Source organism: Pygoscelis adeliae, unplaced genomic scaffold (genome assembly GCF_000699105.1).
Source record: "Pygoscelis adeliae isolate BGI_AS28 unplaced genomic scaffold, ASM69910v1 Scaffold545, whole genome shotgun sequence".
NCBI lineage: Eukaryota > Metazoa > Chordata > Aves > Sphenisciformes > Spheniscidae > Pygoscelis > Pygoscelis adeliae.
In genome coordinates, this window is record NW_008824746.1 from 567,971 (window position 1) to 585,712 (window position 17,742).

General features: G+C 35.7%; 1 protein-coding gene across 1 annotated transcript in view; it reads left to right on the forward strand.

Annotated features, from left to right (window-relative positions):
* The window catches only part of UNC13C (unc-13 homolog C (C. elegans)), a 181,208-nt gene that overhangs the window by 134,403 nt on the left and 29,063 nt on the right, over positions 1-17,742 (forward strand). The window contains exons 19-23 of the mRNA XM_009323411.1: positions 4,799-4,925; positions 5,906-6,002; positions 6,458-6,601; positions 7,609-7,686; positions 12,214-12,291. Of these exons, the coding sequence (XP_009321686.1) occupies positions 4,799-4,925; positions 5,906-6,002; positions 6,458-6,601; positions 7,609-7,686; positions 12,214-12,291 (524 nt within the window). The remainder of the gene's footprint in view (positions 1-4,798; positions 4,926-5,905; positions 6,003-6,457; positions 6,602-7,608; positions 7,687-12,213; positions 12,292-17,742) is intronic.

Genomic DNA, 17,742 nt, shown 5'->3' on the forward strand with positions numbered 1-17,742 from the left:
AAGTGTTGTCAAGCCTTGGAACAGGCTGCCCAGGGAAGTGGCTGAGGCACCATCCCTGGAAGTATTTAAAAGACTTGTCAACGTGGTGCTTAAGGAGATGCAGTTTAGTGGTGGGCTTGGCAGTGCTAGGCTAACAGTTGGACTTGATGATCTTAAAGGTCTTTTTCAACCTAAATGATTCTATGACTCCCACTTATGTGACTGAAAGTTTGGAAATAGCAGGTTTTCTGAAATGGCAGTTCTGAAAGAAATAGACAAAATACGCAGCTGGTAGTCTCTAGAATGATTGGTAAGTAATTATTGCAAATAGCATGGAATTATGTCACAATGGTTGAAAATAGCATCTGAGTTTTGATGGGAAATTTTGCAGTTAATCCAAACACAATTCCCTTATGCTTAGTCTCAATCATTTCTGCTTTAACAAACTGTAGTGCAGTAGCACATATGTAACAGTCAAACCAACTGGCTGTGATATAATTAATTTGCTACATGTAAATATTCTTTGTAGTAGTTATTAATCTCTGAAACATTATCTTTAAAGCCTGGAAACTGGACAAGCTTTTTTTAGATATTCATATATATTTATGTGTATCTAGTCAATTTGTTCATTTTTACAGACAAATTTCCTTCTTGCAGTTTTTGTTCATAAGAATTTGAAATATTCTTTAAAACCACCTCATTAGAATCCTTCAGCAGTTTAACTGTATGTTGTTACAAAAAACAATGGCTAGGAAACTGCTGTATAAAAAAAAAATTTGCTTTCAGCTTTTGTACCCAAATAAGGGAAAATTAGATTTCCCTTATTAATCAAATTGATTACCTGAATATTTAAAATGTTCATATTTTATGAAGGTTGTTACGATTACCCTTTTTTCCTTTTTTAGCAACTACTACTTAGCAAAAATTACATGGATACTCATGGTGTTACTACCTCAAGGTTAAAAAGGAAAAAGGATTCTGTGGTGAACTGGATTCTATTCCAGTTTGTTAAATGGCATTGTGTCTTTAGTGTCATGTAGATGTTTCTGCTTAATAAGTTATCATTATGACTTTATTGACAAAATACTGTAACACTACAAACATCAGACCAAAACATAATAGTTGTATTGCAGTTTCTTTTTGTTTGCTGCCTTAAGAAAAACTTCTCGGCTTTCTTTAGCAATTGCTGGGAAAATGAGCAAGAAATCAAACATGATTCCAAAGTATTGCTGTTTGGTCACAAGCCTGTGAGGAAAGTACCCTGGATTATAGTCCTTCCTAAAATGTCTCTTTATACGTTTTTCTGTAAAAGAACAGTTGTCTGCAATTAGATTATTTGCTAGATACAGTGTCACCAGGTCAGCGGCTGATTCCATCACACAGCAAACACATCTGCATATATTAATGCATTCCACATAATAGACTTTAAAAAAAAAAAATCTCTCTTCTTTCTTGGTTATACAAACAAGCAAAGATTTAGGATTTTTTCTCCGTGCTTTTGCTTAGTGGAAGTCTTCTTAAAGGTGTTACTGTAATTGTAATTTGTACAACTGAGATGGAACGACTCTTTATACAGTTTTCATTGTAGTCGCAGTTACAACGTCTATTACTGCAAACCTGTGGAAAGCATATGTGCATTGGAGCATTACCCCTAAGGAGATATTAAAAAAAACCCACAGTGTAATCAATACTGTAAAAGATTCTCTTACTGGAACTGCGATAGATAAAAGCAGCTAAAGTGCCCCATACACACAGTTTACAGAAATCTTATCAGTATTTTTTTCATTGATTCATGATACAGTAATATAGAATAATGTGCCATTATCACTAATGGGAACTGCAAATGTCCTTGTTATGAAACTCAGTAGATTAATAGATGCTTATAAAAATATGCTGCTCTATAAGGAACGTTTCATAAAAGTCGCAGCACAAAAAAAAGATTAATAATATTAGGTTTGCTATACTGGAGATTCCATTTATCTAGAATCAGTTATGAGAAAGGTCTAGTATTTCTATCATAATCTTTGCTGAACACGTTTGCACAGCATACAATTGGCAGGTTTAGTTCAAGGCTGACTCAGTATTATAATAATTTTGCAAAGCGAGAGTGGACTTTTTTAGAAAGAGTTGTATTGTGCAGCTACTATATTGTGCAAAAGTCCAAAATGGATATATCTGTATAGGAAAACATGGTGCCAGCTTTCCTTCCAGGAAAAAAAGACACATCTCCAAACTGCATACATATAACCTGTGTTGTTTCACGTTGACATTAACTTGTGCAAGTTTTTCAGAAATGAAGAAAGCAATCCATGGGTCTTAATCTAAATTTAGAATGCCTACAGTGATGTTCTTATGCTTTCTAACCGAAATCCATTGTTACTGGGGATAAACCCATGTAATATCATCCAGTTAAAATTGTCATGGGCTGACTCATATGGGCACCTGTTTTCTCTGTTCTTTGTTTTATATAAACTGAAGAGGTAATATGCATGGATACAAAATGACTTTGTAGATCATGTGAAGTATTTTCTGATGTTCTCATAGGTTAATATTAGGAATTGAGGATGCATTTTTCACTTATATGTAGCTACAAGAAATATCCTAGGAGACTCTTTTGAAATATTCTTTCCAAGGTATAATAGCCTGGAGAAAAAAACTCTATTATTCACGAATTACTTCTGTGCTCATTTCTAATATGTTGTAATTTAGATCTTAACTTAAAAGAGAAAATATAAATAAATGATATTGTATAAGTTGTACCCCCCCCGGACAAGTTTGCCCATTGTTAGCAGCATCTCATTTCTAAAATTGAAATATGCATTTGCTTGGTTTGTGATGCTGTCTTAAGTTGCATTGTATAATCTAATAACCCATTCATGGAACACTTGAATGAAAAAATGCCATTTGTTTCAGAAATTCCACTCTATTGGGATGCAATATAAGATAGATTTTTCTTAATAATGACTTAAGCAGTAGATGTGCAGTGAATTTGATAGCAATAAGATAATTGTTCTCAGTCAAAGACTGGTATCACTTGTAAGAACTACCTTTTGTTAAGCAAATGTTTGGTCATCTAGGTGTCTACAATAATAGATTGTGGAAAAACTCCTACCAGAATAAAAAAATAAGATTCCTCAGGTCTGTAGAAAGTAAGAACCATGAGAGTACACATACATCTTTCTCTCTGTGGTTCTGTTTAAGGCTAGTAACCAATGATATTATGCTAGGGAGAATTTGTAGTACTCTCAAGTAGCAATTGGGCATGAACAAATGCAATATTTAGACAGAAACTGATTTACTGATTTTTCTGGAGTGTGATGAAAAGGCACTGGAGATGAAAATGCTAATACAGTGCTAAAAAGGCAATAAGAGCCCACAGGGGGTCTTCATAAGCTGATTCCCAAAAAACTTAGTAATTCACTGCATAATAATACGCTTCTGAAACACATTTCTTGTTTGGTATGGTGATATTACTAGAGTGCTGATTTGGCATAATAATAAAAGTAAAAATTTCCTGTTAATGTACCTGGTCAGATCTGAAAAACACGGAATGTGTATTTCACAGTGCATTTGCACGGACAGAGGACTGAGTGGTATATTCACGTGTGTGTATGAGAGAGAATGGGATGCTCCTGCTGTTACATAAAATCAGGTTCACATCCAAATATATGTGAAAAATTTGTGTAATACTATGTTATGATGCAAGCAGAAGGAGCAAAAAGGAGGTTTGAAAGAGGTGAGTTCTTCATACATACTATTTACACAAGAATGTCATTCCTGCCAAGCATCTGTATTGGGTCACTTTTTAAGGGAGCTGGGAAAAGAGATTAGTCTTTTGCTTAAGGAAGAATGTGCAAGTGACATGACACCTCAAACAGATGAGATCTGTGGAGATTTTAGGAAGCTGTGAGCAGTAAGTGAAGGAAAGATTACTCTGCCCAAGATTTGTGGATCCATGGTTTCCTGCTGTGGGAGAAGGAAATGAAAGATTTGAGCAAGGATAAGGTGCCCGTTAGCTAATGGAGAGAAAGAATGGAGCTGTCCAGGGCCTGAAGGGGGTGGATGGGGAATGCTGCAGAGCATTGTGGATAAGCTAAAACAGGGATCATAATCCTGGAATAAAGATGGACATTTGTTCCAAACCAATTAAATCAGACTTTACAAATGCAGAAAGTGGTTACAGGTGGCTCCAAGACTCCTGCCATCCATGATCATCTGCATATCCATTATGTTGAAAACAGGACACTGAGAAGGTGGAGAAGCCCATTTGAAAAACTTCAAAAACGCTTCATTAAACCAGCTTTTCTACTTGTGCCGTGTATAAATCAGATGGCTGTAGACCTGCAGAGTTGTCTCCACTTTCTTTTTCTTAACTATATGTGGCAAATGCAGGCCATTTACTAATGCAGGTTTCGCAGACTCATATAGGACTGGCATTTATAGTTGTTACTTCATTTGGCTACTGCACAGCTATAGTTGTCTTTTCTACCTTGCCACCTGACACAGCTTCTTAACCATTTTGTAACAACCAAAGAAGCATCTAAAGAACAGGAAGTCAGCAAGTTTGTGGGTTTTCCTCTCTGCGGTGAAGAGAGTTGAAAAGCCTGACTTCTGGTCCGGTCTTTGTTTTGTTCTTCCTAAGGGTACTCCAAACCTGAAGATTGAAACTGTGGGTGCTATTACGTCTAAAAAAATCAAACCAATTGTGCTTTAAAATGCAAGTACTGTATTATTATGTTACTAGTGCATTGAGGCACAAGAATGATATTTACTGTTAGAATGCTATTAAATGCTTTTATTTCAACTCATTCTTTTACAGAACATGAAAAGCAGCGGTTATGCAAAAGCACAGATTATATGAATTTGCACTTCAAAGTGAAATGGTTTTATAATGAATATGTGCGAGAACTCTCTGCTTTCAAGGATGCAGTGCCTGAATACTCTCTGTAAGTAGCATATAGGGAAGTCTCCCATGAGTTTGGGCTTGGTGCAAGGTTTATTTTGGTCAAATATTTATGCTCAAGTTTGTGCAAGATCTCAAGGTGCATGGCACTGACAACTCTCTACTTTTCGCACTTCCTCCTCTTTAATTCTTCATTTTGTCAAATGAAATAGTCCAGGTATTAAAAGTGCTATTAGCTATTTCATAGGACTCTCTATCCAACTGTTGTAACTGCAGCTTTTCATAGATGACAAAATATTTTGGTCAGAAAATGCCTGAGGAAGGTATGAAATGTGGGAACAGCAGCGGTATTAGCTATAGGCCCCTGTATTTGTTTCATACCCAAATTTGGATAAAGATACAATGCTAATGGGACATACTACTGAAATTATTATTACTGCATTGGTTTAATATTCAGCTGCTGTTTTCATTTTCGCCTTTCCTCCTCCAATTGATACATTCAGTCCTGACCTTTTATATGAGCTATCCTTAATCTTCTGCAAGTCTGCTGATTTGCCGAGATGGTTTGGGGCCTGTTATTGCTTTAAAATTTTTTTAAATAAACTAAAGAAAAATAAAACACAGCTGATGTTTTATTAAAGCAAATTTTTCTCCAAGTTATTTCACATACAAATAAAAAATACATGTTAACAAAAAACCAATATTGATAAAAGACACATTCTAAAATAAAAAAAAAAATGTGCAGAATGTGATCCCCTGCAAAACATGGACACATTTCTCTGATGGCTACTGCTAATTTTACATCACTGGGGTCGACCAGTTAGAGTATTGTGAAACTGAAGCCTGAAAGACCTTTTGGTCACCACAGTGTCTTTGGTGACAAAAATTTTTCAGGGTTGGTAGACTTTTTAGCAACTAGAACAGATGTGAAGACACAAGATGCTGGGTGGCATGGCATCTCTCCTCTCAGGATCTTTATGAAATGTACTTACTTTACTTTACAAAATTGTTTTTAATTTTCAGGTGGTTTGAACCATTTGTCATTCAGTGGCTGGATGAAAATGAGGATGTCTCAATGGAATTTCTTCATGGAGCACTAGAAAGAGACAAAAAAGATGGGGTGAGCCTTTAGTTTTTAAAGAAAAGAATAAAGAACGTATTAAGACAGTTATTTAGTATTGCAAAACCAGAAGTACATTTGGTCCCACAGGATCCTTGTTAGACCTCACAAGATACACCGTCAGTAACAGTCCTTGGAAGATAACCCTATGGACAAATTCCTGCTCTAATTCCATCTGCCTAAATTCCCCATAGACTTCAGTCTGTGGTTTCACTGAACTCTGATGTGATATTGATGTCATGAAAGAGAATTTTGTTTTTATTTTTAAGAGGCTTGAAAGTAATAGAAATGTTAAAAGCCACATTTCTCAGTATTATCAGTGAGACTTTTTTTTTAACTTTATTTCTTATTTATTACTTTTTATGACTCTAGGAAGAATTTCCAGTGTAAGAAAATCAGTTAATACAGTTTTGATCTCTGAACAAGTGTTAACTCATTTGAATGTTTCTCTCTAGTTTCAGCAAACATCAGATCATGCCCTCTTCTCTTGTTCTGTGGTTGACGTCTTCACACAGCTCAATCAAAGCTTTGAGATTATTAGGAAACTGGAGTGTCCTAATCCAGAAGCACTATCTCATTTAATGAGAAGGTTTGCAAAGGTAAAGTAAAATGAATGCATCTCAACTAAGCTTCAGAGAGAGTGACATCGTGTTGCCGCATACTTAAAAAGCTAATTCCAATGTTGTTTAGAATCAATCTCTTCTATCTCTGACTGGGATCCCTAGAAAGACACGCTGTCTGTGGCTTAAGACTATTTTTCATCTACTTCGTCAAAATCACTTACCAGTTTGAGAAGTTCTATCCTCTCTGAGATTTCATATTTATATATGTTATACAATCAATTACTATTCTTGCTAAGCACTGATTACAATTCCATTAGTGGAGCAATTCAGTGAAATGCAGTTATGTAATTAGTCAGTGCAAGGGAAGGAAAAATTCAAGGTATGACAATAAAGTATTGCTGGTTGAAGCCCTGAGGTGGTAGTTCTTATTCATCTGCTGTTTGATAAACTCAACTGTGTTAGTCCAGCTTTCTATTTGGATTGTAACATTTCCTCACAAGCTTTAGATTTCCATTATAGTCCTGATGGCTTTAAAAAAGTTTGCATTTACATTTATTCCTGTTCTTCAGTTGCCACAGTTTTCCATTTGCAAACAAAGTTCCTATTTACATGATTATTTTAAGATAAGCTCGTATTGCCAGGCTTTGAACAGTGCTCCCTTGGTCTTATTTTTCCATTATATTTTTAATCTATGCATTGTCACCGTAGAGGGTTTTTTGAGCTTGCTATTGTTCCATTAAGTATGTAGCACATTGCAAGGAGTAGAGCTCTCGATGCTTCTCAGAAACAGTATGACTAAAATTAAAGTATCTCTGCTATTGAAGATTACATTCCATTAAGAACAACCCACCATCTGTTGTGTGGGGATTTGAAAATGTGCTCACAGGACTGTTTACATTATGTCTAAAAAAATACTATATACTAAATGTGTAAGCACCTGCAAAATCTGTAATTTATATAAACCTCCTTTTTTGTGGTTTTTTTAATTATTTTTGTTTTACATGATGAAATTTACCATTTAAAAGATTCTTCTCCTCTCCTAGACTATCAACAAAGTGCTTCTTCAGTATGCTGTAATTATTTCAAATCACTTCAGCTCATATTGTGATAAAGAAAATGTGGTGAGTAAAAAGCTGTGTTTTGTTTCTGCCTCAGAAATTACCTTTAAATGACTTACTGTACTTTTTGAAAATGTAATCACTTTTGTGTATGAGAAAAAGCATGAACGGAGGAAAGGATTTTTGTTTTGCTTTATTTTTTAATAAGGTCAGCATGTTTTCATAGCTGCTTACATCGCTGTGTAAAAGCTGGAATAGGGGGAATTAGTTAAGAATCCTAGTTAATAATTTAAGTATTAAAGTAGAAAAAAATTTACAAGATGGCCAGAAACACTCCCTGGATAATAGCCTTATACAGTGGTAAATACGGTGAATGTATCTTCCTCTTTTTTTCCAAACAGCAGAAAACATTTTTGTTTGAGTTTTCATTTTGCATTGGTTTGCATCTTTTTATCAATTTATTCATTAGAGAGTTTATAGGATCATTGTTCCCTGTACAGGGAGTGTGTGCAGACTTTTCTGCTACTACCACTCACTCTCTGTGCTTTATCCACACAGCAGTGAGAAGAAAATCATGTGCTATTTTGTTGTCTCACTGCTTACAAGGGACTCCCTAATGAAGGACCAGATTGCCATGGACTCAGAAATAAATGAGATATGGACACTAAAGATGTGGTTGAGCAAATCAAGACATTACCAGTAGCTTAACAGGACCAAGGAAAATTGTTCTTGTAAACTGACTTTTCAGTACCGATACTCAATCAAAGCTAGTACTCCCGAGGCAGGCAACATTTAGCACTATGTCTGCTATATTTAGTAGTATGTTGTACAGATGTATCAATCTACGATTAGATAAATAACTGCAGCACCATCCTCATACTATTCACCTTTAAAAATATAGCCCTTATATAGCTCATACACAGATCTTGGGTATATTTGTCACATCCCTGTGCATGGCTTGAGGACGCGCTCGTTCTTGCCAGTGCTCTCTGTAGTGTGAGACAGTGTCGTAATCTAGAGGTCACCAACGTATACACAATAATAGAATTCAGAAAGACATGTATTGCAGCTAAATATCAGCTATTGGTGGTTCTTCTTATAAGCAACATTACAAAAGACTAAACATTAATTTTTCAGGCCACAGATATATTTGCTAAGAGAGACTTATACCATTCCATTCCTTTTACACAATTTTGTCTAAAATAGAGTTAAAGAATAAAAATACCCAACTCAAAACTTTATTAAGTAGAAGTTTTATATACAGGTTTTTACAGAGGAGTGACTTTTATTTATATAGATGTGTCATGTCTCAGATTTAACTTCCCACTTCAGATATTTTCAGCCTTGAAGCCCTTTGCAGTAAACACATTGAAAAGACTCACTTTAGTAGATAGCCATACAGCTTTCTTCTGGCAGTACTAAATCTTTTCAGTATCTGAAAAGAGTAAAAGCACCAGGCCAAGTTTGGCAATCATTGTGTAAGAAGAATCAGTCTTATAGCTGTAGAAGCACTAGGAAACATGCCAGTTATAAAATAGAGTAGACTAGACTAGACCATTTCAGTTGGAAGGGACCTACAACCATCATCTAGTCCAACTGCCAGACCAATTCAGAGCTGACCAAAAGTTAAGGCATGTTGTTAAGGGCATTGTTCAAATGCCTCTTAAACACTGGCAGGCTTGGGGCATCAACCACCTCTCCAGGAAGACTGTTCCAGTGTTTGACCACCCTCTCGGTAAAGAAATGCTTCCTAATGTCAAGCCTGAACCTCCCCTGATGCAGCTTTGAACCATTTCCACGAGTCCTGTTGGCGGATACCAGTTGATATATGATAAACCAGCACACCATATTGCCAGTTTTTTTCCCCATAATCTAGCAGGATGTAAATCTTCATGTATTTTTAACTTTACAGATACACCTTCTACATATTCCTTACCTATCCCCCGTCCAGGGCAAATACAGAGCTGAAAAGAACACAACTCTCTCTCTCCCCAGTATGGAGGAGTGAATGCATTACATGTCTTCTACTTTAATGTTAATCAGTCCAAACCAAGCTTCATCTAAAATAATCTGTCTCTGTATTTGACCCAATATGAGCCATAACTATTCTCAAAATTTAATGTAAAAAAGAAATAAATTTTGTAGCTATATTTTTCCATTTCTTTCAATTTAATGCTAATATTAAATAAAGTTTACTGCTTTCTCGAAGAAATTAGTTTTAATACATAGCATTGAGTCATTGAGTCAAACTGTTTGTGTAGTCTTTTGGCCTGTCCAATGGGATTTTTTTAATTGTTGGAGTGATTGATTTCTGAAGTTGCCCTGGTATGCCAATCTTTACTAAAGCTTTAGATGGAGTTATCTCATTATGATATAAAGTATTACATCAGACGCCTTTGGGGGACATAACTAATTTTTATGTCCCCCCTTTTTAAAGTATATAAACTTTTTTAAATATATACTTTTAGCTTAATAAAAGACCACTTGATTTGATGATCTCAATTATATTAAAAGTCTATCTCCTGCATTAGAGTTGACACAAGAGATTAAAACTAATACATTTTATGATTAAAGTTAGATTTTTGGCATTATTTTTCAAGTAAATACTTCTACTATTTTTATTAAAGACTGTAAAATGTGCACATAAACTGTTCAAATAAAAGCATACCAAAGGTGCTTTTCATAAAGATATGTATCTAATGTAAAAACCTCCTCTTATCTTCCACCTCCTGTCAGAGTTTACAAACAAACCTGGTTTTATGTATTGTACTTGCCACTCACTTTTATGTGTTGTTGCATCTGGCTGATTCCTGTAAATTGCTGCAAAGAGTATTTGGAAGAACAAGGTGATAATGAAATAATAAGATGAGAATGTTTTTAAGCTCTGGTTCTGTTATTTACTGACAGCAATTGAAATTTTTCCATTGAGCCAAGGTACGCTTAGGCTCTGAAAGAGCAGCCTTACCTAGCCTCAAAGGAAACTTTGAAAACTGCCTCAGTATGAAGTATTTGTCTCACAGCTTCAGTGTATTGCCAAAGGCATTTGCACTTGTTTTTAACAAAAGAACCAAGACATTATATTCAGCTACTTATTTCTCCATCAGAAATCATAATCATTGATTTGTGATATTGCAGATAATTTCCAGAATAATGAATATGTCAGAAGAGAGGAGATAGGAGAGGAGGACACAGTCTTAATGATCATAAATTAATAGAAGGTAGATAAACAAATAGAAGAAGTGGGATTTGTGGATTTTTCAAGAGACAGGAAGAGAGGTGATATTTCAACCTTTATGCAAAGCCAGCTGTCTTTTGCAGGAGGCCAAATAGCACGCTTCACTGGGAAGCAGTAATGTAAGTATTAAGAAGTTAGATCAAATTTCTTTTTTTTCCTTCGGTTGAGAAGGACTCTGACACTAAATTCCTTTGAGAGTAATGTAGAACTAATTAAAGCTAAATTGTGTTATTGATCTTTTGAATACCAAAATCTAATCCCACCATGTTTCAGCACTACATTGGAACATGCTGTTAACTAGAAAGGTACAAATGAGTATCAATCACTATAATCATTCCATCACCTTCTTGTTGTCTGAAAAAAGTATATGTGTTTTATTGAAATGCGTTACTTCAGTGTGTAAATTAATACAGTCGTGCCCTAGAAAACACTGACCTTGGCCAACCAGAACTCTTTTAGCAAGTACGGTCTTATTGCTTCCCCTGCACCATACCAAACTGGCATATAATGTCATCAGAGTACACAAAATTCTATAGATCCTTTCTTCCATAATTTTGTAATTAGCTGCTTAATTTTATCCATGTTTTATTTTTTACCTTATATTTATCCAGCAATCAGTCTTTCATACTGTGGCTCTGTGTTCTGCCTTAAAGCAATGAGCTTAAACAGCAATATTTTTAGACTAAAATAATATGTTTACAAAATTCTATTTCCTAATTCATTCTCCGACTTTTCAAGCAATGCAAAATGTACATTTCTGAAATATTATTCTGTTATCAACAGAACTGCCTGTTGATTTATTCAAATACTTAAGCATCAGCCATTATCTGGGTTACAGTGCTGTCACAGTTTTCTGAAAAGGCTGGGTCTAGAAAGCAATCTGGCATTCCCTTTACCCCAGTCTATTTTCACTCCCAAAGTACTTTGATCGTTATTGTGTCTACTCTCAGAGACGATAATGTACTACTTGCATTAATCCACCAGATGTAATTTTATTTAGTATGACCAGCGACCACATGGGCTATAAGGTTCAGGACGTGAAATACTGGGATCTGAAAACTGCCCCGCTGGTTGCGAGAAGGTATTCAGTTTCCTGTGGGGCAACACTGTCTTAAGGGCATAATGGGCGGTCACTGGCTGAGTGGGTTTGCTGGCTGGGCAAAGAGGAGTGTGAATTAAAGAAGGAAGGGGAGGCAGCAGTGGTCGGGAACCTGAGATCCTCCTCTGAAAAACACAGTTGCGTGAATGTAGGGCTGCTGAAGAACTGGTCTTCAGCCCAGAGGCTGCGAATACACATATTTATACATAAAAGGAACATAACAGGCACGTTCTCACATTTGATGCTCTCTTTGTAGCCCTGTATCTTGATGAACAACATTCAACAATTAAGAGTCCAGCTTGAGAAAATGTTTGAGTCCATGGGAGGAAAGGAGGTGAGTCATATTTCTTTCCTGGTTCATTCCAAGTTCCTTAGAGATCATTAGCATCATGTTTTCAACCTAGTCACAGCCTTCATTTCTGCTTGCAAAGAAAATCAAAATGTTCTTAAAAAAAAAGCCTACAAGAACTATTTAATGTCCTGACAATGCTAGAAAGACCTAACACTATTTCACAGAAACATGCTAATGATCTGTAAAGTTCAACCAGCACTGGGTGTTTTGTGTTGTAATCTGTAGTGCCAGCTTTATTTTAATGTTTGTATTGGACTATACTTTGCTTTTTTATGTATTGGTACGTTTTGCCTGTATCTGAAAATTTTGTAGAACATGTGCTTTGTGCTTTGTCTGTAATGTGTCATGTCTTTGTCTAATGCCTTTGACTTGCAATCCACTGAGCAGAAGAAAGAAGGAGAGAGATTCTCTTATGAGGTTTGTGATAGTAAGCATCTTTTATTATTCCTGACCATATTTTCTAAGGCTAAGAACAGTCACATTTCCTACTAATTTCCATTGATGCATTTGTGTAATTCCTTATGATCTAAAATCAAAAAGAGCTATGCTTGGGCATCTAGTTGACACTCTAAATTCTAAAGTTTTACTAGACAGTCTTTCAGAATTTCTAAAAAATCTATAAAACATTTTTTACGTGCACTTTTCAGTATCTGAGGGCCTGCTTATTTTCAAGATTTGGCACCATTTCACCAAAAGCTGCTACTCAACAGTTCAGAACATGCTTAGCTTTATCTTCTTTTACATTTCAGAAGACTTAAAAGTGCCTGAAGTCCTGTCAACAGTAAAAGGACATAAGCATGTGCTTCAGTACTTTGCTGATTGTAGTCTTTGACTATTTTGAAAACTAATGAAGAAATTAACATCTTTTCAAGCTATAGAATCCTGTCTTGTTAAAAAGCAATGTTTAGATCATTAATATACTATCCTTATTATCAGTAGCTGGCTTTAAAAAAGAAGTTACACATACATCAGCTTTTTCTTGTTGAGACTGTAGTTTGATAGTTTCACAAAACTTTGATCTGATGTGACTATAGAGAGAATTGGAAAATACATTATTTCATATTTCCACATCCACAGTGGGACGATGCAGAGGGTAAGATAGTCCCATGTCATGCAATGAATAACACCTTCCAAATGAACCTACAGATTAACTCCAAGGTGAGGAGGTTTTGTTGAGCTAGTAATAGCTTCTTGAAGCCGCCACGGCAAAAACACTGCCTGCTCCAGAGAACATGAAATAAACTTCTGCAGCCTTGTCGTCATTGGAAATTTCATATCAAACTTTAAAAATAGATATTTATCATCCAGACATGGCTATAATTTTTGTGGTTACTATTAATCCCCTTTAACTCTCTGAATATTACAAATAATCTTGTCTTCTATTCTCTTATGTTCTGTGCAAAGTACTTTTGTATTAAGGTCTTGGATCCAATCCTACATGTTGAATGTCATGAATCATAAAAACAGCTAAGTGTCCATAAATCCTGATGAAGACAAGGGCAGAGGAAAGCTGACTAGCACTTTATGTCTGTATCTGTCAAATTATTTTCAAATCAGAATATTTTCTTGAATCTCCAAAATGTTCCATTTTCCTCAAGAAAATATTAGTTTTCCTTTTCCTCCCAATAGCTTATATAATAAAAAAAAAGTAAAAAAATAATTAGGATTTTTCATAGCAGTTTTCTTTCAAAATCTCTCATCACTTCTCATCCTTTTTGCTTTCCCTTCTGATGTTAATGAGGATGAATTATTAAGGATGTTACAGTATCAAAGCAATATTTCCTACAAATATGGTGCAACATGCAGCCCTTGGAGAGAATTCAGAGATATTTTTCTAAAATCCCTTTGTTAGGTCCTTAAGTGCATCTCTGATTCATGGTCTAAGAAAAAAGATCTAAAAAATACATTCAAAGTCTTGTTTGTTTCTCGGTAGGGGAATTTCTTGAAGAAAAATACATTCATGTTCCATTTTTCTGTCACCCGTATCAAAGTGCCCCTAAAAAGCTTGTCCTCAAACTGGAATACTTACTCCCCTACCTATTCCAAGAGTATAAATGCTAATGGCCAATTTGCCTTATTGAACTGTTACGTATAAGAAACAAAGCCAGCAATAAAGTCTGTAAGCAGTTTCCTTGCAAGGAGAAAATAGTTTAATATTTTGCTTGTGGAGGGCATAAAAAGTCAGATGGTTTTCAGCAGAATAATGAGACCTATTTCAGTTGAAGCAAAACTAATTCTAAGAAAAATTAAATGCTGTTAATCTCCTCAGTGTCACATTGTGAGCAGTATGTCTTTCAAATTATGCAGTCAAAATACCACAATCAAGCAGCAGTCCCTGTGTTCGGAGTAGGCCTATTGCATATTGCAGCGCAGGGAGCTCTATAAATAGAGAAAAAGCGGGGCTCTCAGCTCTCCTGCCATTAAAATAAAATAGTCTGAACAACGTGAGTTTCTTTATTAACTCTCCTCTTCTGCTGTAGCCAAGCAGGAAGGGTACTTAAAAAACTATGTAAATGAGATCAGTCTGCCATAATAAAGTAAGAGTAGTAAAGTGGGATCGAACCAACTGTCTTGTCTTTTTTAAAAATCAAGTCCAAAATCATGGGAACAGATTGTCATAATGTAGAATTTTGGTTTAGCTCCTGTTTGTTTTGTCCAAAAGGAGTGCATACATTTGCACTAAATCATTTTTTCATGTCTGACAAGTTGGAAGCTGATAAAAGGGAAAGGAGAAAAAGTTAATGCATGTGTTGTTTTTCACCAGATGGCAGAACATGGCAGAAATGAGTTACAGCAATTAGGTGGGGGAAAAAAAATGGTGGAAAGCAGAAGCAGGTTGTTTACATACAACAGTATCATATTGACTGTAGCTAAAGCATATTTCCACTGCAGTAAGTTCAGTTCCAACTTTACATGTAATGCTTAGGAATTCCTATAGGAATCTATGTGTGGTCCTAAAGACTTTGATGGGATGACAGAGGCCCAGACTTAAGCAGAATAGTTCTGAAGTGTCCATCTTTAAATCTAAGTCAGAGGCATAAGTGTTTAGAGCAGTGGCAGCCAAACACCTCAAAATGGGATTCGCTGTACCTGTGTAGTTGGGTGGGGTGTGAAGGAAGGATGATGTCTATCAGAGACAAAAAGAACCACTAAAGGGATGGATCTGATAAATACCTCTGTCTTCCCTAGATGTACATACAATATGCAAAACTATTTTCTGAATGGAAGTAATCAGGTGGCCCCATTAGGAAACTATAAGCAGTTAGATATGTGAAATTGCAGATAAATGGAATTCCAATTAAAGAGGTTCCCTTTAACTCATGCAAAAGTAATTTGCATCTCTGTAGTTTTCTGTAGAAGCACTACCAAATTTGCAGTTAACAAGATTATGTCCATACTAGCACACATTAAATTACAGCATGGAATAGCTCAATCTAACGCATTATGTCGAAAGCAGCCAAATTCATCAGATCTTTAACTCTTTTCCAAGGCTTGTATGTATAAAAAATTTCACAGTTCTAGACAGGCAGCATTTGGAAACAGTGATGTTCAAATATTTCTTATTTTTTCAGCTGTTCAGCAAAAGTATTCTCTGCTTTTGTTTAGCATTCAGAAAAAGTCAAACTTCTAATTATCTATTTAATCCATAATTAACCCATCTTATGAAGTGTGCCAACAAATTTATGAGTATGTTCTGTTGTGGGTAAAAATTAACTCTATTATCTAAGAAGATGGTAAAATAACAGAAATATTTATGAACCTAAGAAAGCCAAGCAAATTAAGAATTGGTAGAAAAGTATGATTTGCACATTAACAGGTTAATAACATTTCCACTACCGAAGTAAGTTTGCTCTTTAAAAAAAATCCAGATTTTGACACCTGAGCAACCTACCAATGTATTTTAAGACTAGCCCACACATGCTGTGAACTGTAAATAGAACCCAAGAAGCTAAGGGATTAAACGGTCTTTTCTCTCTTTCAATTCTTAAATTAGATATGGCATATTAATGACACTCATCTTTTTTTCTCCCAGCAATAATCTGCTCAGTTAGGGCTTTTTTTCTTTTATTTTCCTGACAAATTGTTCAGGCATGGGTTTTTTTTCCTTCTGCATCAAACTCTATGGAGCAGGTAAGACTTGAGGTGAAAAAGTCCCCAATACTGTAGATAGTTCATTTTCATATCTGTATATCACTATACAACCTCTTCTCAGATGCTGATCAGCATTGCCTTTTGCCTCACTTCCATCCTTTCCTGCTGGTTGATTGCACAGTAGGGTAGCATTAGGGCTGGGTTAACCCTGTAATTCGTCATTTAACCACATCTGGGTGGCTGAGATTTCTGCAGCTGAGCACGTTTGTATCTATTTACTTAAACTGCTACTAGTAGCAACTAGTATGAAGAATTACAGGTTGCATTTACCTGAGTTCTTATACACTTCCCTTCCCAAAATAACTCTGCACTATCCAAAAACAGATTGGCTCATGAAGCAGAGATGATTGTTTTATCGTTACTCCCTCGCTAGTAAGTAATCTCAGCCAAATCACGAAAGCTGAGGATTTCTTTTGGTCACTGGAAAGCCTTAGATAAATGAATTAATCTCTTCATCACTGATTTGCCTCACTGGGAAACTTGCCTCCTTTACACAGCAGTTTTAAGAGCTATGTGTTACTGTCTCAAGTAGTGAGTGTTGTGATGTCAACCTGCATAAGTCTTGCCGCTTGTCCATTAAGCCAAACCATTTGCACAGTGCTATAGTGCATTTCCCACATAGTACTTTCCTAAGAATAAGCAAACCTGGTATAAAATGTGTTAGCAGGAGTTGTTCAAACCATTGCTGAAATAATAGATCCTTCTAAAGCACAAATAAAATTCCTTTTTGAGCTTGTTGTTGCAAAACTGATGTTTTTGCACAGTGTAGTCATGTTGTGAACTACAGCCTTTTAGAATATTTAAGAGGGAGACAGTAATGCTTCCTACTTCCACAGAATTATTTTTTTTTCAAATATTCTATTTTTTAAGTAAGGCATCATAGCTGAACATATTTTTCATATTAAAAAAATAGTGGATTAATTTATGCAGAAAAGATAAGATATACAGAAGATAATCTATACTAGTTAGTGTGTGTGATGTGCAGAGGTACCAAAAGCTGACTTAGCTTATCTCCACTGCACAAGGCCACCCTAGAACCGTCTTTACCAGTGGTGAAGTCCCCCCAGAATTTCATAGTGTAGAACCATCATAATAGTTCCCATCTTAGCTGTGCCATATCAGAAAAAAAAGCAGGTCATCGCTGTGGTATATTCGGATGATGCCAGTCAAGGGCTGATGCCTGAGGACCCTCTGATTTGCCCTGGGAACTCACTAGCACATAGAGGGCGCATGGTAAAATAAATGAAAAGTGCACATTTTAGTCCTGGTGAGACACTCAAA